The 24,613-nt window shown below is 29.6% G+C and overlaps 4 protein-coding genes across 5 annotated transcripts in view; 3 read left to right on the forward strand and 1 right to left on the reverse strand.

The window, feature by feature from the left end:
* The window catches only part of LOC107449376 (3',5'-cyclic-AMP phosphodiesterase 4C), a 154,564-nt gene extending 144,561 nt beyond the window's left edge, over positions 1-10,003 (reverse strand). For both annotated transcript variants that reach the window (XM_043047740.2, XM_043047737.2), the window contains exon 1: positions 9,861-10,003. In XM_043047740.2, coding sequence (XP_042903674.1) covers positions 9,861-9,949 — 89 coding nt within the window. In that variant the 5' untranslated portion in view covers positions 9,950-10,003. The remainder of the gene's footprint in view (positions 1-9,860) is intronic.
* A 4,910-nt stretch (positions 10,004-14,913) lies between these two features.
* Positions 14,914-15,447, forward strand: LOC139427254 (uncharacterized). Its single transcript, XM_071188307.1, has one exon. The coding sequence runs from the start codon at positions 14,914-14,916 to the stop codon at positions 15,445-15,447; it is 534 nt and encodes a 177-aa protein (XP_071044408.1).
* Positions 15,448-15,477: 30 nt separating this feature from the next.
* LOC107449375 (uncharacterized) lies at positions 15,478-16,572 on the forward strand. The gene has a single exon (XM_016064880.2). The coding sequence runs from the start codon at positions 15,478-15,480 to the stop codon at positions 16,570-16,572; it is 1,095 nt and encodes a 364-aa protein (XP_015920366.2).
* Positions 16,573-23,630: 7,058 nt separating this feature from the next.
* Positions 23,631-24,392, forward strand: LOC107449374 (uncharacterized). Its single transcript, XM_016064879.1, has one exon. It carries the CDS (start codon positions 23,631-23,633, stop codon positions 24,390-24,392), a length of 762 nt encoding a protein of 253 aa, XP_015920365.1.
* Positions 24,393-24,613: the final 221 nt, after the last annotated feature.

The following is a 24,613-nucleotide window of genomic DNA, read 5'->3' on the forward strand; positions in this document are numbered from 1 at the left end:
TTTTTTTAGTTGGGTTTAACAATAAAAAAAACGGCTTTTTGTAGCGATTCAGAAAACCGGAAAAATCAGTTATCCGGAATAGCGATGGTCCCGATCGTTCCGGATAATCGGTTTCCTACGGTACAAGAAAAACTCACATTTCGTCAGTCGTGTAAACAAACCGACATATTTTCATAATCTTGAAAGTGCGAAATTGAGCCTTCAAACCCTGGCCATATTATGAGACGCACTCTAAGGTTCTACGCTAAATCTTAATTATCAGGTGATCCTATACAGCTTTACTGCTTTTATGAGACTGAAACCGGTTTGCACTTGTTTACGTTAGTGTATCGATTGGTTCAATTTGACCATATATAATATAAATTTGACGATAGGATAAATGCGACGATACATTATATAAATATAGAATATTTATTATATCGAACATTATATTAGTATATTAAAATAATTACATCAAATTACGAGACGCGCTGTAATTATTTAATAATTACACGATTTGCACGAGTTTATACGCGATACTTTTATATTTGAACATACGTGTAATGCATTTTTTTTCGGGATATTTTTGATATGCTTCCTATTTGTATTTATTTTTAACGTATTGATTTACAATGTTGATCAATTGATACAGGAGCGTAAACAAATACAAACCGGTTTCATCCGGGTACAAACAATACAGCTGTAGAGTATCACCTTATAATTATAGTTTTACATAGAATCTTATAGTGCGTCTAATAATATGGGGCTGTATAGATACAAATTGGTCAATGACTAAGAAATCTTAGATAAATATTTGCGACCGTATTAACTAGGGCATCGAATCGAAAATGTTTTGGAGTGCATTATGTCCCCGCATACACTCGACTGCTAATGGCAACACAGGAGCGACCATGAAAATACGGTGATCTTAATACAGCTCTCCCGGCTTCTCACAAAACAGCAATGAATCACCTAGTGGTTCATCGAATTCTATAATTCTGGTGGGGGAGTACTGTAGTGTTCCTAATGTAATTTCAATTCACTAGTATATAAGATAGATTCTATGGCGGGGTCCATAGATGAAGGTTGATATGGCCGATGTGACCATTTTTTAGTATCATTGTATAAATTTAATTTAGACGACAAAAAGTTTTTACGCATAAATTTTAAGGACCTCATATTTGCAAATTTTGCTACATTTGATTAACCTGAATTTTTACACTAATAATCTTTGTCTGAATTTAGATTTATGAAGATAGTGTGATTCCGTAAATTCTGCTAAAAAAAATTAATAAATAAATAAGCTACGTACTAATGAGAAAACTTAACTCGAAACATTTTTATTAGGCCATATTGCTGTTGTTTGAACTTTATTGTACGGCATGATGCATTCTGTCAGCAAAAGAAACTCTCTGAGCATTACATTCTGTAGACTGCCTTTAAATTACATATAACAGATAATTGCATATTAAAGTTCAATACTCGATAAAAGTGGTTCTATGTTTAAACTTAACCGCACTTTAAATTAAAGTATCGTAAATAATTCATGACTACAAACGATTTACATAAATGTGAATCGTGTTAATGCTACTAATTATCTTTTTAATAAAATCTGTCCGAGACAACAACAAGGCTGTAGAAATATGGAAATAAAACTTTCTATCGGCAACAAATAGAGCCCTATTTTCTTATTGCAATGATATATAAAGTAATATATGAACGAAAGATACTATATTAATGGGTATATTAAGTAATTCCTTATTATGTAATCTAACACTTAATCTTTAAAAAACAATAATTACATATTTACAGATTCAAAGCTTTAAATTAACTATTTATCACGGTAATCGCACAATAAATAATTCTTTATGATGAAAGCTACAATAAAATAATTATACTACAATCTATTTATCGCTTTTAATAATTCAATAGATGCGGAATATTCGAATACAGGGGCGATTGCGTGGAAACATCAAGTTTGGTATTTGAACGATTTAAATGAATAATAAAAAAAAAATAATCGGAATGTTAAGAGAAAATCGTCCATTTAAATTCAAGCAGCTAGAAAATAAAGTAGAGAAATACCTAGTTTTTCCTAGTTTTCATTTGAATAAGAAAAATCTTAATTTTTTTATTATATTATTAATCTGGAGTAAAAATTGCTTCATAGTGCGGTTGATTAATTGACGCACGCAATGAACAACTCTTAAAAAAAATATCGCTACCATTTTTTTATTTATTTTTTTCAATCTGGGGTGAGATTTATTTATCCGCGTGAGTTGACAAATTTCCCCAGTGAATAACTTTGAAAACCTTGTTACCACTATTTATTTAATTTTTAGATTTTAGGGTCACATTTATTTCACCGTACGAAATAGTAAGCTTACGCAATGAATTACTTAAAGCCAACATGATTTCCAAGTGATATTATTCTGATACCTTCGTAAATTTGTAAAGATTTGCGACATTTCATGTTCAAATGTTCATTTGTCGTACTAGGCCTCACTAATTATCAGAATTTTATGCAATTTAATTTATGCGTTACATGATTATTCTGGTGTTAGATGGATTCTCTGTTCACCCACGAGAAACCCCAGGACATGCTAGCAGAACACAGGGCTAAAGAGAATAGAAGGGCTAGTTCACTCCACTCTTAGAGCTGAAGCTACGATTTCCCTCCTCATGACGTCACTGTGTCCACAGATCTCGGAGATCGCAAGCAAAGATATTATGANAGATTTTAGGGTCACATTTATTTCACCGTACGAAATAGTACATAGTTGCCTTAGGGCGCATTTTCAGATGAAGAGGTCAGGTGCCCGTTACCGCGGGCAGGTACCTCATCAAATACAGATCAAAAAAAAAAAAAAAGGCGTACGAANAAAAAAAAAAAAAAAAGCGTACGAAATAATAAGTTTACGCAATGAATTACTTAAAGCCAACATGATTTCCAAGTGACATTAATCTGATGGCTTCGTAAATTTGTAAAGATTTGCGACATTTCATGTTCAAATATTCATTTGTCGTTCTAGGCCTCACTAATTAACAGAATTTTATGCAATTTAATTTATGTGTTACTTGATTATTCTGGTGTTAGATGGATTCTCTGTTCACCCACGAGAAACCCCAGGACATGCTAGCAAAACATGTGATACTAGCGCAGGGCGAATAACTTCTTTGGCCAATATATTATACACTTTCCTACTTCAGTTTTTAATATTTTTTTGAATTCTTCAACAAATACTTAGAGGACTATTTTAAAATTTCTTTTAGAAGTTCATGCATTGTTTCATACTTTGCCATAAAGTTTCAAACTTTTAGGGGCTTGAGAAGTAAAACAAGTATTTCTGAATCCTATGCAAAAAATCAGGTTATAAGTTTGTAAGTTGTATCGATTACTTTGACTCTTATTTGCAATAACTGCGAACATTTTTATAAAAAACTACTTTTTTTGTCTTATGTTTTTTTTCTATAACCTTGAAAATGTTCAGTAAGATGAACTAAATTTTTGAAGCAAATTAAAATTATTAAAAAAAATTATTGTTTCGAAATTTGAAAAAAAAAATTGTTTAAACAAATACGCAAGATTTAAAGTAGTTTTTTAGTACGTGGAAAAAACGTGAATACGCGGAAAAAAATTGCATTGGCGTATTTGGCAAATAATGATCAGAGTTTGATTTAAATACTTAAAAACGTGAAAAAGTTTTTACAAACATTTCTAAGTAGTTTTTGTTCTTTTTAATAGAAAGTATAAAACAATAAAGAGTTTTCCCCTTATATAATTTTGTTCTTGCTGTCCGGTTATTATAAAGTAGTGCAATTTGCAATACATTATTTCCACAAATTTTATAATTCCACAAATTTCCCCTCCCCCCCATTATTCTTACTACAAATCTCTGAAAAAATAAGTGCTAATTTTTTCCACGCATGCGCAGTGCGAATTACTATTTTAAATATTCATATCTTGCACATTTAAAATTTTAAACCATAGTTTTGTAATTAATTTTAAATTGCTTCAAAAATTTTGTTTTATTTTGCTAAATACTTATATAGCAAAGAAACATAAGTCAAACAAAAAATTTTTTTAAAAAATATTAATATTTCTATAAATGTTTAAGCTAGATGAAGTAAAATTTATACAGTTATTGCAAATAGCATTCAAAATAATTGATACAAGTCACAAACTTATTACTTGAATTTCTTGCATAGGGTGTTCAAAAAAACTTGTTTTCCTCTGTAAGTTCTAGTCGGTTACAAACCTCTGAAGGCTTCAAGCTTTATTGCAAAGTATCGCACTTCTAAAGTTACAAAATAGTCCTCTAAATATTTCTTGAGAAATTCTGTGAAATATCAAAAACTGAAATTATCCCTTCCATTGATGTAGAATAGTGTATATATATATATATATATATATATATATATAAAAGGGACCATAGTAATTATATAAGTAAAAATTAAGGTAGTATTATTAAGTTGAAACACAATATTTTTAGTTTTGATGTCAGCAATACAATTCAATTTTTCACAAAAATGNGCAAAAAGGAGTGCTTTCTAATATTGTATCAATATAGCCAAAGCAAAATATATCAATACAATAGTGTGAGGAGCACTCAAATATATATATATATATATATTCTTCAAAGGCCTTTTTCTTTTTACGAAACTTTGATAGATAATCTAGGCAAAACACTACCTTAGATAATGATCACCGTATTTTCAAAACGCCAAACATGAGTAATTGTCGATCTGTAATGGCTTTAATTATAAACCTGACTTCTAACAGTATGTGAATTCTAGTTTGTGTGAGCGATAACTTAGCAAAGGCTTCAAGAAACACCTCTTCTAATCAACATGCGATATATATATATAACCACTCTACCTGGCCGAAAGCAATGTATCGAAACATATTATGCCAATTTATGCCCGGATTGCAACTAGATTATAATATGTTCACTGGTACTATTTTCTTTTAAGTATTATGCATTTAAAGAATCAGTGTAGAGTGTACTGTAGAAATATAAATGAGAACTGAAAAAACAAAGTTCTTAATCTACAAAACTCTTGTGAAGCCAGTCTTGGCTTCTGAGGCTTGGACAATGACAAAACTAGAGGAATATTTGAAAGAAAGATTTTGCGGAGTATACTTGGTGGTGTAAATGAAAACAATAACTGGAGATTTGAACTGTACAAGATTTATAAGCAAAACCCGATATTATGGTGGTTCAAATGAGTGATGAAAATACAATGCTTTATAAAGGAACAAGAAAGCTTTTCTTGCAATTAATGAAAAGAATTGAAAGTGATTATCGAGAAATCTTCAGAGAAAGACCAACTATGATGATGTTAACTTTATTCCGAGAAAATGTATACCGGGTTGTGGTTATACATAAAATTTAACCACGGAGTTTGATCACTTTAATTCTAATTGTCTCTTCCACTGCATCCTTCTTTCTGGCTTACATTGTTGGCAAGATATATACTGTGCATGATTGAAACAGGAATGGGTTGCTTTTAGAGCAGTTCACCAACCCTTCTCAAGGGGAAGCGCAGTTCACTATTTAGAAAACCATTAGCGCAATCACCGCACAACATAACTTTTCTTAATCAAAATTATGGAAATAGAAAAATAAATTATTTCTGGACAATTTCAGACGTTTATTGAATAGTGGTTTTGAACAAAATATTTCTCATTTCTAGTGATGTATGATTGTTATAAATTAAGGGATTTAGAGGCGTTTTCCAAGCAAACTTTTCGATATAAAAAGAATAAAAAAGATATGGCTTGTTTATTCTCAGCAATTTGGCATCAAGTATGGAATGATAGTCATAAAACTTTAGTAAAAATTCTAAAACCACTCAATGAAACAAAAAATAATGCACCCATTTTTTAAATTGCAATTGTTTGCAAACTCCGTATATCGTTTAAAGTTATTTATACAAAGTTTGCTGTTTATATCAGTTTTTCTCAATTCAAATCGTTTTACATGGCAGGTAAGATTACTGGATAAACCTATGAAGTTAAAACTTGGTAATTTGTTTAAGAATAGCATGTTACTTAAATTCATAATAGCACTTGAAATTGGTAAATATTATATATATTTTTATGAGAAATAGTTTTTTACATAATATCCGAAAAAAATTAACTTTTTTTTAAAAAAATTAAAAATACTTCTTATATTTCAATTTCTTTGATCTAGTATAATTTTAAAAAATGCATATTTGACCATTATTAAGAGTCTCTTCAAGTCATTAACCTGTCCATGCCTGCCGGAAATGTTTTTTTTTCTTACAAATTTTATTCCTTTTTCTTATTTTTGAAAACTATTAAGAAAATTGAATAATAATTTTTTTCATTTTTGTTGCACCAAAGTATTTTCATATTAATAATATCTCCAGCAAAAAATTCAGAATACTTGTTATTTTAGATAAGTTATAAGAGAAAAAAAAGCGCTGATGAAAATTCGATGTCAAATTCGATGTCTTCTCTATGAAATCAAAACCAGTCAGATCCCTTAAATAATAGTAAACAAGTATGATATATTTGAAAATTGTAAGCAATAATATAAGAGGTAATTTAACAACAAATAGTTTATCAAATGTCCTTTTTAGGACAAAATCGAACATTTTGAAATGAGCATTTAAAAATATCCATTGTTATTTAGCATTTTCAATGTTTAATTTAATCCGAGCATGTCCTTTAAAATTCATATAATTATGAAAAGTATGTCAGGTTTTTTTTCGAACATTATTTTATTTTTCTACAGAGCATCTAATTCCTTGAATCTTTTAACTAAAATGCTTTAAATTAAATAAAGACATTAAAAACAGAAATTAAAGATTTTATTGTATTTTGCTAAAAGTCTTTGTTTTATATTCTATTGGTTTAATATAGGAAGTGAATATTTGGAGGACAAAATGTTTAGTATTCAAAAGTCAAATACAAATGTTTCTTTTATGAGTGAATTTCTCAACGTAACTTTTCATTGGAGTTCGTTACAAGACGTTTTTAAAATAATTAATATCTTCTTTAAAATAAGAGCCATCGGGCAGTAATTATATATAAAATGACTGAAAATTGCACTACTTTAGAAATTCTAAATGGCTTCTTAGTAATGTTTGAAGCGGTTAATGTTATTGAACAGTTGTCTTAACTGTGCGGGGGGGAAATTCTATTTCGTAAGTATTTTTAACTGAGCTTTAATTAACCTGCATTTTTATGTTGTCTTTTAAGTTACTTCTTTTGAGATTCTTATGAAACTAATTACTACTATGGTAAGTATATAAAAAGTGTATTATTTTAACTCACCTCGATTTATGTGACTAAATAGGGAAGTATTTATTACTTTCTAAAAAACCACTTCTGAAGAAATAATTTAAATACTTCCAGTTCTAGCATTTGATGCCACATAGAGGATTTTAAAGAGAAATAATAAAAGAACTCAAAATGTGAAAATGAAATAACGCAAAGATGATGTATCATTAAAAAGCGAACTAACTAAATAAATATATAACAGAACTTGGCTTCAATTCTATAACTTGTACACTAACAACAAAAATGTCTGCAGTAATAGTAAATATTATTTATGACTACATGAACGTTTATTACGATGTATTTATAACAAACAATTCATAATAACGTAATTTTTTTTCTAGACATTTTTAAATAAACCTACTGTTTTCGAGAAAGTTTTTCTAGGAATAATTTTTATTAAAAAATGATTTTAAACATACTCAATTTAAACAATAGGTGCATAGAGGAATAAAAAGAAGTATTTATCAATTTAGAACTGTAAAGGTTAAACAGAAAATGAATTTTTTTATTTCTTTATCTCTCTTGAAAAAATAAGAAACAATAAAGCTTTAATATTAGGATTTTAAAGCATTTAGGAACAAATTTATTTAATTATATGCCAAAAAATACTATTATATTTAAAACAAAGTTTCTACGCAACTAACGTAAAGTATCCAACAGAAATTTTATTTCATTATTCAATCCACATGTTTTCTTTAAAAATACTCTCTTGCAAACATTCATAGACTTAACAAATTTCTGTGAGTTTCGCGCTTCATCAAATCTTTAAATGGCGAATATATGGTAATTAATGTTTATAATAACAGATCCTTATTCCTAGTGCAATTTTCAAACCATAAAGGAATCTTTGAAATAAAGATGACTACACAAAGAATGATTTAAAGTACGTAAAAAGCTCTTCAGTAGATTTTCTCTTTAACAAAGTGAGCGAATTTCCCAATAACCATTTTGTTTTCTCGTAGTTTCACATGTCTTTTTTGAAGATTTCTTTTATAATATTATTATTTTATTTATCATTGCCGACCCAATATTCTTTCTTGAATCAAGCAATTAGTTATAGTCTAAGCGTTTGTTAAATGAAACATGCGAGACCTCAATATCATAAATTATAAGAAAAGAGCAGGCAGATTTTTCTTGAAAAGAATTTTTTTTTTACACTTATTTGACATTTATCATATTATCTTTTTAATATGCACCTCTCAAATCTAAACATTCACATAGAAAAAGTTGTTTCTCTATACGTGAATTGTTTCAAATTGTTACTAACAGATAATTTATGTTTTTACTTTAAATTACTTAAATTGCTCTTAATTTTATTGCTTTTTTTACAAATATCTCTTAAAGTATTTGCGTTATAAAAATATATCAAATTACTAAGTAATAGTACGGTTAAAAAATGAAAAGAGATATTTTACAAAATCAGAAAGTTTTAGTTTTTGTATGTAATACAACTCTAAATTATTCATCAGTTGCTGCAAAAAAAAAACTGCAACTGTGAAAATGAAATTTTTATTTTTTAAAAGAGATTTCACAAGGGTCTAATAAGTTACAAAAACGTTCTTTATTTTACTTCATGTTAAAAAATGTCGAAAAGTGAAGAGTATTCAAAATCCATTGATAATATATATATATATATATATATATATAAAAGTTCAAAATGAAGAAAAAAACAAGNAAAAAAAACTCTGAAATAGCCACTAAAAATCAGGTATATATATTAAAATAAAATAATTAATTAAACTAAAGCAAAAGTATTAAATAAATAAATGTATTTACCTGTAATTAATTTGAAATTTATAGCACAATGATAATTATTTCTTTCCAGTAAAGTATTTTCTTAAAAATAAATAAGTTGATAGATAGGGGGTAATTCTTTTAGTACAATAAATACCATTCACGCTTAAAAAAGTTTCTTCGAGGTAAGAGAAGTAAAATAAGTCAGTTCTTGAGGCAAAAGAGGAAAGAAAAACCAAATAATTCTAAAAGATTTTTTTAGAACATAGCTCTTCAAAAAGAAAATTTTTCTTACAATAGGTGGTTCATTTATTTATTTTAATAGTGCATTTATTTTTATGAATTCTTTCCCTGCTTCATTTTGAGTTCTCATTTCAAAACATTTTGATAAAACTGCTCTGCATCATATAAAGTTTTTTCACTTCTAAAAGCGATCCATTTGTAAATAATTTCAGAAAAAGGGCTAATTTAATAAACTTAATGTGTCATTTTTTTTCTTACAGTTTCAATGTGAAAACAGTTATTTTTATTTCTTATCATTTCATTTCAAATGAAATGATTTAGTTTAAATGCATCCATAAAAATAACTTTCATAACGCTTTGTAAATAAATAGTTTGACTTAAGGACTAATAATTTAATTTCAAAATCTTTTAAGGGGTTTAAATTTTCATTGAAAGGCTACATGTTAGAAATTTATTCAAACCGATCATTTAAAAGCAAAAAACTTATCGTCTAATCATTTAATTTTTTACTGAATATTATTTAAATTATTTTAGAAATTTATTCAAAAAACTGAGAGCATGTTAAAAAATAAATTATACACGTGTGACTTACCGAAGTACATTAGCAAGAGTGTGACGGCGATCCCTCCGTCCTGCGGCAGGCGGACGAGGCGGTCGCGGATAACAGATTTTTGCGGCCATCTCATTTGGTTGTTGACGATCAATGAGCTCGGATTTTAAGCGCCGCCAGAGGGAGCCCCCTTACATAATTTACTGCGAAAGGGAAAATGTTTGCCCTCCCAAATCAATGGTCGCAATCGATTGAAAAAAAAAATAGAAATGCGTCAAAAGCGTAAGGATTATTAAATAGAACTTTCTTACCAGTCGTCCATGGCTGAAATGTCTCCTCGAGAAAAGAAGTGCTATTCTTTAAGAAACGATCTACTTCTACTCTTCTTACATTCTTCCTCGCTTCACGTCCTTCATGAATTATTATTTAGAACAACTTAATAGAATGTAATTAAATAACACCAAATTACTTCTTTCATTGTTTTTAATTTTTTTCATTTTTTTAGAGTAGTGCCTCCCCTTTACTCAATAAACATTCCTCTCTTAGAGATTAATATCGTCCAACTTTCTCTTCACATAACGTTTTGCTTACTTTATTGTTGACTGCGGGTCTGAAGAGCTATTGTTATTCTTTACTGAGGAATCAATAATTGATTTGCATACTTTTGTGAAACATAATTATTTTAATGAATCTGTATTTATATGAAGATTATAATTAAAATCTCACGTTTCAAAAAATACTTTTAGTAAGTTCTAAATAAAATTCATAATTTAAGATTTTATATAGAACATCTCTTAGAATTTAATATCGTCATACATCACATAACTTACTTTTTGCTTGCTTTATTGTCGACTGCGGGTCTGAAGAGCTATTGTTATTTTTTACTGAGGAATCAATAATTGATTTGCGTAATTTTGTGAAACAGAATTATTTTAATGAATCTATATTTATATGAAGATTATAATTAAAATTTCACGTTTCAAAAAATACTATTAGTATGTTCTATATAAAATTCATAATTTAGGATTTTTTTATTGCAGAAAGGGATAATATTTTTAATATTTACTTGTATACTTTTGTGAAACATTATTAGATATAATTATTCTATGAATAAAAATCTATACATATTTATATGAAGAATATAATTAGAATTTCATGTTTCACCAAATACTTTTTGTATGTTCAATATAAAAATCATAATTTAGAATTTTTTTTATTGCAGAAAGGGATAATAAATTTAAATTTAAACAATTTTGCTTTTTTTATGTTTTTTTAAATCTAGACTTCAAGACTTTGAAAATTAAAAACAGCTCGTTTCGAACAGGAGCCCTGAACCGAAGTACAGGCTTTAGGTTTTATAACCTTCGTTGAACAGTGGACCCAAATTTCCGACTCCCAATGTTCGCTTAGTTTACCCGGACCTTATGACCATAAATTTAATTCTTAAGTTGCAAATTAAACACGGTTTCTTATGATGGAAATTTTTGAATCGCCTTGTTTTAAATATTGAGAAGTATTTGCCATAAATAAATATTACCCGTTTGCATAAAAGCGGATCTGCATTGGTTGACCGTTTGCGATTAGCGATGATAACGCATAAATATAATGGAAGAATGAAATTATATTGAACCGCAATTGGACATTCGTTGTCGTCAACTACCCTCGATCAATAAAATAAAATAAAATAAACAAAACACTTAGACAAGAGGTGTTTTTCATTAAAATTTCATTCTCTTAGAAATATTGCAGAAATTTATAAAAATAGGTTCTTTTAAAAATTAAATGAAATTGCTTTATTTCGTCATATATATTTATTTTACCTAAATGAATGAAGCAAATTTATTCATGTAACTTTTTGTGTCATTCTCAAACCTCGTGTTGTTTATCTGGGAGTTAATTTATAAGTATGCGAAGAATAAATTGTTGTAAAATTAATTTCTTTTTGTAGGTATTTAAAAAGATCTTATTGTTAGGATCACTTAACCATTACAGAATTTATGTTTTAAAAAAGGCATAATTTTATTTAATATACTTCGGTTTTGACAAAACAGTTAGATTTAATTCACCTGATATTAACAATTAGATTTGTTAAATCAGAACTGTTTTAATTCGATTTTTACATTTTATTATTCTTTATACCAGTTGTGAAGTGCAGTATAACTAAACACTGGATTGCCTAAGGAAGTTATTTTGACTGCTTTTAATTTCAATTAGAAAAACAATGATGTATATAATGACACAATTTCTTCGAATTTTGTACAACATATAATTTTTTTATTGTTAATATTTACTAATAACTTGTTAAATAACTGTAAATAATATAAAAAATATTAGAAAATAATTTTAAGCAAATTTCTTTACACATTATTTAGTCTTTTACAATCCAGTCATTTTGACTGCTTTTGGGCAATATAGGTATATACTAAGTTTCAGTCTTTCTAGTGTTAATATTGAACGTATGGGAGTTTTTCGACTTATCACACTTTTTAACTTTTGCACTAGAAATAGAACTAACCAATAGAACTACAATTGAAAGTTATTATGTTATTTTTAGCAATTATTTTATTTCCTGGAGTTAACTTGAAACTTATAATAAGTTGAAAATAAAACCGTGTGAAATATTATTTAAGTTGTTATTAAGTTTTAAAAAAATAAAATAAAATATAGTAAAGAAAACTAAAAATCATTATTTAGTTTTTTATTTCTGCTACATTTATTATTTTTTTAATGTTTTTTTTCCATTGCTAGAAGCATTTATTTTACATCATTACTAACTTAATTACTTTTTGTGCAATGATGTGTTCATCACCCCATGAAAAAGTGATACTTACATTCTATCATAATAAAAGTCCGTAAGGGAGTCATAAATACATTATTCCTATTAAAATTATTGCTTTTTAAAATACTTATTTTCATTACAAGAAACATTTAGTTTAAGCTAATATTTACCTTTTGTAAAGATGTAAACATCGTAAAAAATTGATATAATTCTTTTATATTCTATCGAAATAAAATATGTATTATGGTAGTCACAGATATCCCTCAATAGTTCTCCTTAAAAACTTCTTTTATTTGAACTTATTGCATACAGTGTGTTCTGTAATGATCACCTGTGACATATATTAATAGATTTCTAATAAAAACAAATAATAAACATTTTAATAGATATTTAAGTGAGAAAAAACACTTGTGAATCACTATTGAGGAAGAAACTCATTGATTGCCACAGGTAACTGGGAGGAACACCTTTTCATATGACTATGAAACTGATTTGGGTATTTTTGCACTCACTTTGAATAGTGATATGCCAGACTTTTTATTCTTTCTAGATTAAATATTAATTTGATCATGTTAATACTTTCTTGATGTTCAGTACAATTCTTAAAGTACATATTAAGGAGAACGAACAATCTTGCAGAACTGTAATACTGTTAAACATATATATACGCAATACAGTTAAACGTAGTATAATGAAAAGATACTTTTAAAATGTGAAAAAAATTCGTTAAAAATTGCACTAGATATGAGTAATCCTTTTATACTGCGCATGCGCGAAAAACATTTACAATTTTTTTTTTTCATAATGTTGTTTAGAATCGCATATAGTACCTACTGTAAAGGTTTGAATATCTTAACAAATTTAAAAAGCTTCTAAGTAGCTTTCATACTTTTTATTGAAATCTCTAAATGATAGGGCCCAAATACATTTGTTAAAGCCGGTATGTATGTTGTACTAATAGCGCCACCTACATTAATTAGAACAGAAAGTTACTTCTTAATTGGATTCATTGCGTCTACAGAGATGGACTAATGCGCAGTATATAATAAACATATTGATTATTAATACGCGATTCATTATTTTAGTTGTCATTTATATAAAATCCGATCAACATTATTTTCATGAGCTCGTAATATACGAACCACGCAAACCCGCAAACGCAAATCAAAGACAAAATATTAATATGGTCAGTCGAGCCGCAGCATGGCTCGTGAAGATAGTGTTGCGCATTAAAAAATAATCAACGCCTTCCATTGGATTACAAACGCATCATATGGTAATATATTCTAAATTTATCCCGAAGAAGGGGTAAGTAGACTTTATAGTTATTTGAACTATTTTAGATATTAAACATGGCAAAAGAATTAGAACTCCAAAAAGTAAAAACAAAACTGTCTTCTGTACGACGAGCAGTAACTGGTTATTTGAAAAAACATAGAAGGTAAATTATTAGTAGAAGAAATTAATTTTGATGAATTATCTGAAAACTTTAGGGCTATTAAAAATAAAAGAAACGGAGTTAAAAAAATAAACTCTGCAGTTGAGAATCTTATTGAAGATGAAACTGAGCTGAATAACGAACTAGATAAGGCAAACGAGTATGAAGAAAAAATTATATTATGGAAATTTCGTGGTGAGAAAAAACTAAAAGAGTAACCGAGAAATGAGTCAGTTTTTTCTGCTCCAAACTTGGAGAAAAACACGAGTGAAACTATAAAGCTTCCGAAAATCTCCTTACCTTTTTTCAGCGGTAATATTACCGAGTGGCTAACTTTTAAAGATTTATTTAAAGCGACCATAACAAAAAATGAACTTAGTGAGCTATTGAGAATAGGAAAATTCGAGCTTCACAAATGGTGTACCAATAGTCCTTCTGTTTTGGAATTTTTTAGTCAACCTAAAAATATTGACAATACACCATTTAAGACTGCTGACTCCAAATTTATTAAGGTGCTAGGGTAAAGATGGGACCCAAAACATGATGAGTTTACCTACAACATTTCTTTTTGTCATGATTTTAAGGATGAAATTCCTACAAGAAGGTCCATCCTGTCCTGTGTGTCAAAAATCTTTGATCCACTGGGATAGTTATCCCCTATTATCATAAAGGCTAAAATTCTAATTCAGGAATTATGGAAGCATCAGTTGGCTTGGGATGATCCAGTGTCCCAGGATATTAAAGAGCCGTGGATTAAATATCGAGAAGATATTTCTTAAGTTACGTTAACTGTACCTAGAAAAGTTCTTCCATACTTCCCATCTGGAATAGAACTTTATTATTTCTGTGATGCTTCGGAAAAGGCGTACGCTGCCGTTATGTACTTAAAATCAACTACCATAACCACTAAACAGGTTAGAGTACTTATATCTAAAACACGCGTCGCTCCATTGAAAACGATATCAATACCACGCCTTGAACTTTGTTCAGTCGTTTTATTAGTGCACCTTTTACAAACGGTCCTCAAGTCCTTGAATCTTAAAATTGACGCAATACGCGCTTTTACGGACTCAACTATAGTTCTTGCATGGTTGAAATCTGAGCCATCACGTTGGCAAATTTTTGCTGCTAATCGTATTTCCGAAATTCAGTCTATTCTTCCAGTTCAACATTGGAATCATATCAGTTCTGGTCAAAACCCTGCTGATTCCGCTAGTAGAGGACTTCCCCCAAATGAACTAGTTAATTTTGATTTATGGTGGTCAGGTCCGCATTGGATGAAAAGTGATGAAATATCTCATTTGGAGGAAATCCCTCTCTCAACAAACGCTCTCAAAGAAGAACGCAAAAAGACATCGTGTTTGATTGAAACCACTCCTATTGACTTTCCTATCAATTACAATGTTTCATAAAGAATTATAGCTAGGTGTCTCCTCTTCATAATGAACTGTAAATCTTCGAACAATCTCATAAGTGGTTATTTAACTAGTAGTGAGATAAAACTAGCTAGAAACTTTTTGGTTAAAATAGTCCAAAAACAAGAATTTTCAAACGAATATCAACAGCTGAAAAATAACAAAGCAGTTTCCTCGAGTAGTAAGATCCTCTCATTGAATCTGTTTTTGGATGAAGAGAGCCTTATCCGTGCTGGCGGTAGGTTAGAAAATACGCAATTATCAAATGAAAGAAAACATCCTATTCTCCTACCGAAAAATCATCACTTAACTAATCTAATTATAATTCACTATCATGACTCTTTCTTGCATGCTGGAACACTTTTACTATTATCAGTTATTCGCAAGGAATTTTGGATAGTAACTGCTAGATCATTTATAAAAAGGCAAATCTGGAAATGCATAAAATGCTTTCGATTAAAAGAAAAAACCGCGTCACAGAAAATGGCTCAATTACCACCTTCAAGAGTAACGCCTTCCAGAGTTTTTTCCAAGACTGGTCTGGATTATGCAGGTCCATTTTTTGTGAACCCGCGATCTGGACGTGGAGTCATATCAGTTAAAATGTACGTTTGTATTTTTGTGTGTTTCGCGACAAAAGTGGTGTACATCGAAGTTGTTGAAAATTTATCCGCTGAATCATTTATTGTAGCTCTAAAAAGATTTGTTGCGCGAAGAGGAAAACCAAATGAATTTTTTTCAGACTGTGGTTCAAATTTTTTTGCTGCAAATAAGGAAATTAATCGAGTGGTTAAATCTTTTCGAAAAGAAGAATCCATCCATCAGTATTTTGCCGAGGAACAAATTAAATGGCACTTCAACCCACCTTCAGCACCTCACTTTGGAGAAATTTGGGAAGCTGCTGTGAAATCCGCAAAATCGCATTTGAAAAGAACAATAGGTGATCATAAATTGACCCTTGAAGAGTTTTTAACTCCTATTGCCCAAATCGAATCCTGCTTGAACTCTCGTCCTTTGTGCCCTGTGTCGGACGATCCCGCTGAACAATCAGCACTTACCCCAGGACATTTCCTTGTGGGAGCCTCTCTTTCTTCAATACCAGAAGAGACATATCTCCTTTAAAACGTTGGCAGTTGACTCAAAAACTTTTCCAGAATTTTTGGAAAAGATGGGTTAACGAGTATATTTCCAGCTTACAGCAGCGCCCCAAATGGTTGCGAGAACAGCCTAATTTGAAAATTAACGATTTAGTTCTCATTAANAATTTGGGGGCCCTAGGCCCAGGCCTCTCGGGCCTAATGGTTAATCAGGCCCTGTGTGTCCTGTGTCGGACGATCCCGCTGAACAATCAGCACTTACCCCAGGACATTTTCTTGTGGGAACCTCTCTTTCTTCAATACCAGAAGAGAACTTCCTAAACCAAAACATATCTCCTTTAAAACGTTGGCAGTTGACTCAAAACCTTTTCCAGAATTTTTGGAAAAGATGGGTTAACGAGTATATTTCCAGCTTACATCAGCGCCCCAAATGGTTGCGAGTCCTGCCTAACTTGAAAATAAATGATTTAATTCCCATTAAAGAGGACAATATTCCACCTTTGAAGTGGAAATTGGGGCGTATACAAGAAGTTTTCCCTAGTGCTGACGCTAAGGTAAGAGTCGTTAGTGTCAAAACTGAGACTGGAACTTATAAAAGACCCATTCACAAACTGTCAGTTTTACCTATTAACTAATTAACTTTCTTTATTTTAGACTTTTCTTTTTCTTTTTTGCATTGTGTTATAGTTATCCGGTTTATACCAAGGAATCTATACATCTGTTTATGATATCTATTTTTTTATTTATGTATGTTGCATTAGTTTTTATAATTATCTTTTATTGTGTATAGTTCAATTTTCATTTTTGTCAATTTATGTGTAAATTTTGAAACCATGTTTCAAGGTTACCCGGTATGTTGAAGCCGGTATGTATGTTGTATTAGTAGAGCCACCTACATTAATTGGAACAGAAAGTTACTTCTTAGTTGGATTCATTACGTCTACAGAGATGAACTAATGTGCAGTATATAATAAACATATTGATTATTAATCCGCAATACATTATTTTAGTTGTCATTTATATAAAATCCGATCAACATTATTTTCATGAGCTCGTAATATACGAACCACGCAAACCCGCAAATCAAATAAAAAGAATTAATAACAGTTTTGTAATATAAAACTACAAATGATAAAACCCTAAAATGATGACAACAAAATGTGTTGATAATAGGAAATATAATTTCCCATTTTTAATAAATCTTGTTTAATAATTTGTGGAAAACCCTTTCAAAACTTTCTTCCTAAATACTCATATCTTGAGCAATTTTTAATGAATTTGCTTCAAAGTTGAATATGATATTTTCATTATTAATTAAAAAATACTCTAAATTTTTTTTAATTTTATTTAATATTTCAGCAGTAAGAAAAAGTAAGTGAGAAAATTCGATTTTTTATTTATTTTATAAAATGAATATATATTTATGAATATTTCAGCTGAGTTTACGAAATTTTTGCAGTTACTGCATGTAACAACCAACGTAATTGACATAAGTTAAGAGTTTATTGCTATATTGTTTCTCATAAGGTGTTCAAAGATATTCTTTTTTGTTCGTAATTTATGTCCCTCACACCTCTAGAAACTTTAAACTTTATCGATATGTATGAGACTTTTAAAGTTTTAAAATAATTCTCTGAGAGCTTCTTGAAAAATATTAATATGTATCAACAAAATACAACAAAATAAATAAATACAAAAAAACGCGAAGAAAATTAAGAAAAACAATAAGTTTCATTTCTGTCATTTAATTTTTTGAGTGCTCTTCACTCTATTGTACTAATATATTTTGCTTTGGCTATATTGATACAATATCAGAAAGCACTCTTTTTTGCGGATATAATCGTGTGGGCTGATGAAAAGATTATATCTTTTATTTTGCGGATTTTTAAATTTTATTTTTATTATATCTCTTTTTATTATATACCCTCTTTTTTTATATGTCTGTAATTTTCCTTTGTTTTATCTTCATTTTGCTTTGTCTATCTATCTATCTATCTATCTATATATATATCTATATATCTANTATATATATATATATATGTATGTGTGTGTGTGTGCGTGCGCGTGTGTGCGTGTGTGTGGGGGTGCATATATACGGAGAGAAAGGAGCAGGAATAATTAATCATTGTTTCCTGTTAATCGTAGGAATGATTAAAGAATTGAATCTATTCAGTGGTTCTCCAACCATCGAATCTTTATAATAGAATGAATCACTTTTATGCAGACAGAAAAAATAATCTGAATCCATATATGTGGGAAAAGTTGCTTTGAAGAAAATAAATCATATTCTAAAATTTATTTAGGAACAAATAATTTTTAAAAAATTCAAAATTATTGATATTTGATAATGCCGAAAGGATTTGAGTTACCAGAGAAGAAAAAGTGGGGGGAGGGAGAATATTCTTTTATATGATTAATTCTGAGGTAAGGATTAATTCTAAGGTTTAAATTTAAGGTAAGGGGGCAGAAAAATAAGTAAATAAATAAGCAGACCATCCTTGAATAAATTTGGATGTAATGATGAGATGTTCTAAGATTCAATCTTAAGGGTTCGAGGAGGTGACCATAAATATGTTTATGAAATAGTACAGGCAAAATTTTCTATAGCGAAATCAAACACAAAAATGTACTTTCTCTGAATTATAAATATACCTTTTTTTTTCTTGAGAGATTTGAATCTCCGAACTTCGAAGTATAGGGAGTAGCCGTAATCTAGAAATTATAGTTTAATCAGGACAGCAGTAAAAAGTTTGAACCCCTTAATGTTAAGTCTAATTTTTGCGTATTTCACCATATCTCGAGAACTTTTTGAGCAAAATTTTTGCACGCAATTAAAAAATTTATGTATCTTAAGATAATTATTTACCTTTTAGTATTATTTTTTCATTATTTTGTTTAATAATAAAAAAAAAATTCAATTGTAAGTTATAAAATTTTTTATATCATTTTAGAGAATGAAATTTGAGCAAATGGGTCGCTTAGCTCTTAAAAAAAATCGAATTTTAAAAGAGTTGTATTTTTAAAATTTGATTTTTCAGGAACTAATGGACTAAATTTTGTCCAGCAAAATTACATTCTTTAAAATGATGCAAAAAATTGTATACATTACAAAAGTTTTCGACTGTCATTAAATAAAATATAAATAGTTTGTAAAAGTTATTTTTTACATGGAATTTTGTTTGGATAAACGAATTTTAGAATGTGTTTAAACAATTGTTGAAATCATTTAAAAAGTTCTCAAAATTTATTTGAAGACTTCACTCTCCCTATATTTTGAGGGTTTCGAAATCAGTGGGGAAAAAGGTATTCAGAGAAAATACATTTTTTAGTAACTATCGTGTGCACTAATTAATTAACATGTTTGAGGTCACCCCCTTTCACCCATAAAAATTGAATCCTAGAACGATCATTTGATCAAAAGTTATTCAGCATGGCTCTTTTTTTTTCTGCGCAAAGTTAATGCTATAATTACATTATAATTACTTTTGGAATTTTGATTTAAATTATTTTAACCTTCTTTAGTTAGTGCTTAACTTGTAAGTTTATTCTTTATTTTATTCTTCCCTTCACTTCCAAACTATAGAAGATTTTTATTTGTATGTAATTTATGAAAAAAATATAAATTTTTTGCAAATATTATTAATTCACAGAAATTTGACATTCTCATTTACTTCCCTTTTTCAAATCGTTATTTATTTTTATATAATTATTTTTAAATTAGTAATGAATAAAAAATTCAGATAGAAATTCCATTAAAATTTAAAAGTTTGTACTTTGGGAGTTAAATGAAACTTTGGGAGTTTCGATTGACAAACACCAAAAACTTGACGAAATTTAAGTGATTTCTTTTTAGTGTAAACTAGAAGGAATTATTGACTTAAAATTTATGAGCTAAAAATTCCTCTAATCACTAACGCCAATAGCACGAAAAGACTTTTCTTAGTTTTATTGTTTTCTGCTTTTCTTACTCTTTTGCAAAATGCTTAAAATTATTGTTCTTTTTTTATAAAGCAATCGCATGATATTACCTTTGTTATACAAACTTAGATTAAAGTTTTACCATTATACAATTATTGAGTGAATTATATTTACATTTCAAAATGTAATACCTTCTTGTAAAATGAATTTTGTGTAAAACTGATTTTAATGAACACATGTGACTAAAATATTTATTATAAAATTGCTGTTCTAAAACATTAATAATTATTCGCACTGTTGCTAAATAAACTTTTAGTCGAAACGATAACAAATATTCAAATAAGAACTAAAAAAACAAATTTCAATTCTAACCAAGCCTAAATTTAAACCTAATAAAATGGGAATCTCCGCTATACAATAAAAAAGGGAACTTTAATTGAACACTTTACTGTAATAATCAGTTTATTTTTAAGGAATAAAAGTTATTAAATAAGTTGTTGCATGGATAATCAAAGGGAATCTAAAAACAATTGGAGTTATTGTAGTGGACGTAATTAAAAACGTTTTTTCGTCATACACACAATGTACTTAACTGAGACAAACGTTTGTTTTTCTTTTTTGAAAAATAATAATAAAGCAAAAAACGTCAAACTTGTTAGTAGCAAAAAATAATTAATTTGAAAATCTGATTCATTTTAAATACGGTACCTAATTTGTTATTATGTAATGGTTTTATGCGTTTTAAGTATTTTATTTTATACGCTTTGTAATATTTTATTTAATGCAGAACTTGACATTAAATCACAAATGAGTAATAAAATAATAATAGTTTAGCTACATAAATTTATCTCTTCCTTTTGTAAATACAGTGAACAGCTTATTAATTATGTAAATGAATGCAGAGCACTAATATTCGTTAAGTTTTTCCGATAACCTTTTATTATGACTGCTAGGTTGACACATGTAATCTTTTTTAGATTTGGAAACCTTATTCAAATATGAAATGTATCAGCTTTTATATTATTGTAAGAATTAACTGAGGATCCACAATATTTTAAGTAATGGTATTCGATAAATTTTACTCAGAGTCCGTTTTTTTTTAAAATTAAGAAGTATAGCATCAATATTAATTTAGGTGAATAATACTATACCGAAAACATCAGAAGCATGGATTTAGTAAATTATCACAAAGTGTTTGTAATATATAACTACAGTCCCTGAGCAACTTATTAGACGCACTATAATATTCTATGCAAAATTATAACTATCAGGTGATACTATACAACTGTACTGTTTTTACTCGGATCCATTTCTTTACGCTCCTGTATCAAATAGTTAACATTGTAATGCAATAAGTTAAAAATAAATACAAATAGGAAGTATATACGTATATGAAAAATATCCCGAATAAAACCCATTTCATGTATGTTTAAACATAAAAGTATCGCAATTAAACTCGTGCAAATCATATAGTTATTAAAAAACTACAGTGCGTCTCATAATTTGATCTAATTATTATAATATACTACTAATATAATGTTTGATATAATAAATATTCTATATTTATATAACATATCGTCTAATTTATCCTATCGTCAAATTTATATAACATATCTTCTAATTTAACCAATTGATACACGAACGTAAACAAGTGCAAATCGGTTTCATTCTCATAAAAACAATAAAGCTGTATAGTATCCACCTGATAATTAAAATTTTACATAGAATATTATAGGGCGTGTAATAAGTTGGTCAGGGACTGTAACACTTATTTTTCAAATAAGAGTTTAATAGTCATTTATTTAAACAAAAGTATATTTGTTTTGTATATAATTTTTTTAAAGATACACTCATAAAAAGATTGTAATTTTAGGCTCATACTTAAACTACTGCATATATCGGGGTAATCCGTGAGAAAAGTCATGTGTCTTAGAACAAATATTTTTTAAACACTCAAATAAGAACAATTCAAAAATTTATTAAAAACTGTGCTTAATTTCCCAAATTAGAGTTTAGTAATCATTTAAGGAAAAATAATTGCATTTTCTGATAAAAAAAAATTTTTTTTCATGAGAAGTAAAATAAAAAGCAGTCACGATGTTTTTATTATTTGAGTAACACGGAATTTTTTAGAATGCGATTTTCATCTCAATGATTTCGTAAGACAAAATGGCACACACACAGCACAAATCAAAATAGAATGTCTTTATAAGAAACTTACCAGCAGGGTCGAACCCTATAGTGCAAGTGGTAAGGAAACAAAATAATGTATGAGGAATCACCCAAAAGGTTTCGTATGAGAAAAGCAAAACTTCAAGAAAAATAAATTAAATTAAAAACAAAATTATTATTTTATACAGAAAATTAAAAGAATAAAACTCACAAAAATGTTATTTAAACCAAACTATGCAGTTGTTTATAAGATATATCAGATAAAAATTGTATTGGAATCCCATATGACGCTAGGTACCCATTAGCGTTAAAATAAAAATTTATTTAAAATTTGTAGAGGCTGATGGTTGCGACAGCTGAGAAAACATGAAAACCGAGGTAGAAGGATCGAGTATTGGATCGAAGACCGAAGGTAGGAGGACGAACCGAAATAGTTCCTGCGCGGATGAGTACCGGCGGAGGAGCATCAACCGGCGGCCAAGGCAGGGAGTGAAAAGGCTGATGTCCAGTATTTAAGCAGATGACAGTTTGCCTTCGAGAGAGGTTGTTGTGCAGCGTCCGAGACTTCGTCCCGATATCCCAATTCTTCCCGGTGACGCCCACCTGCAGTATGCGACATTTACAATCAAAAGTTTAAGTTTTTAATTGTTCTTTTAATAACAACTTTTAATGTTTTTAAAGAATAACTTGTTAATTGGAGTTTGTGAAGTTTCGTAGATGGTTTGTTATCTTTTACTATTTAAGAGGATGTTTCATTGCCATATTGTTTCATTTGAAAGTCTTACATTCCCATCACCGAAACATATACAATTGGTGACCTGTAAACGAATACGTATATTTCTGTTTCTGCAAACTGCATTTGAGAGATTCTACTAGTAGATGGATTACGGAGTACTAGTAGATGGTACGTTTCAAGTTTTAAGGTTTTTTGGCAAGCCGTGAGTACAAATTACTTCTTTTGTTGGACTTATAAATTTTGGATTAATGCAAAAAATGCCAGAATCTACGGAAACTGCTGATCAACAAATTGCTCGTGTCACTGTAAAGCCGCCACCTGTTTGGAGAGCTAATCCAGAATTGTGGTTCAGACAAATTGAAAGTCAGTTCACTCTTGCTGGAGTAACTACAGAATCAACGAAATTTCACCATGTAGTTTCTGCTCTACAACCGGAGGAACTGGCGATTATCAGCGATATTGTTGTCAGTCCACCTGAGGATGAGCCTTTCACCGCACTTAAAAAAAGATTGTGCGCTCAATATGCTGAATCTGAAGCTCAACGCTTAAGGGATTTGATTTCGGGGATGCAACTTGGAGAGCGCCGTCCTTCAGGACTGCTTCTGGAAATGCGGAATAAAGCCGGTGCGAGAATTAACGATGAACTTCTTAAATCTTTATTTTTGCAGAGGTTGCCTACTAATGTTCAACAGATTTTGGCGATTTCCAACGATAATTTGGACAAGCTGGCGGAGATGGCGGATGGTATCATGGCTACAACAACTAACGCACAGTCAGTGAGCGTAGTTGCTGGTTCGACGGATCAGACGGATTTACGGTCTTTATTGACAGAGATCACAGCTCGTCTCGCACGGTTGGAAGCCCGTACAAGTGACCGGTCGAGAAGTACTAGTCAGAAACGCTCTACTAGCCGAAGCCGACAGTCTTCAAATTCACAGTATTGCTGGTATCATAAAATATTCAAGCGACGAGCAACAAAATGCCGACCTCCATGTTCGTTCCTGCCGGAAAACTGCTGAGGCCGTCATCCAGTCAAAAGGGTGACGGCGAAGCGATGATTCAGCTACTTTATCTGACGGACAAGTCTACATCCTCACGTTATCTCATCGATACGGGAGCTGACGTCTCTGTGATACCTCGTATCTGCCTATGCATCTTGTGAGCATTCTTCACAGATGAAGTTGTTCGCCGCAAACGGTACGACCATTCCAACGTTTGGCCAACGCCTGTTGAAATTAGA

Source organism: Parasteatoda tepidariorum, chromosome X2 (genome assembly GCF_043381705.1).
Source record: "Parasteatoda tepidariorum isolate YZ-2023 chromosome X2, CAS_Ptep_4.0, whole genome shotgun sequence".
Taxonomy (NCBI): Eukaryota; Metazoa; Arthropoda; class Arachnida; order Araneae; family Theridiidae; genus Parasteatoda; species Parasteatoda tepidariorum.

What these genes read in the sequence shown, in the direction of transcription:
- LOC107449374 (XM_016064879.1), top strand. Translation starts at nt 23,631, where the DNA reads ATGCCAGAATCTACGGAAACTGCTGATCAACAAATTGCTCGTGTCACT.
- LOC139427254 (XM_071188307.1), top strand. Translation starts at nt 14,914, where the DNA reads ATGTACTTAAAATCAACTACCATAACCACTAAACAGGTTAGAGTACTT.
- LOC107449375 (XM_016064880.2), top strand. Translation starts at nt 15,478, where the DNA reads ATGAACTGTAAATCTTCGAACAATCTCATAAGTGGTTATTTAACTAGT.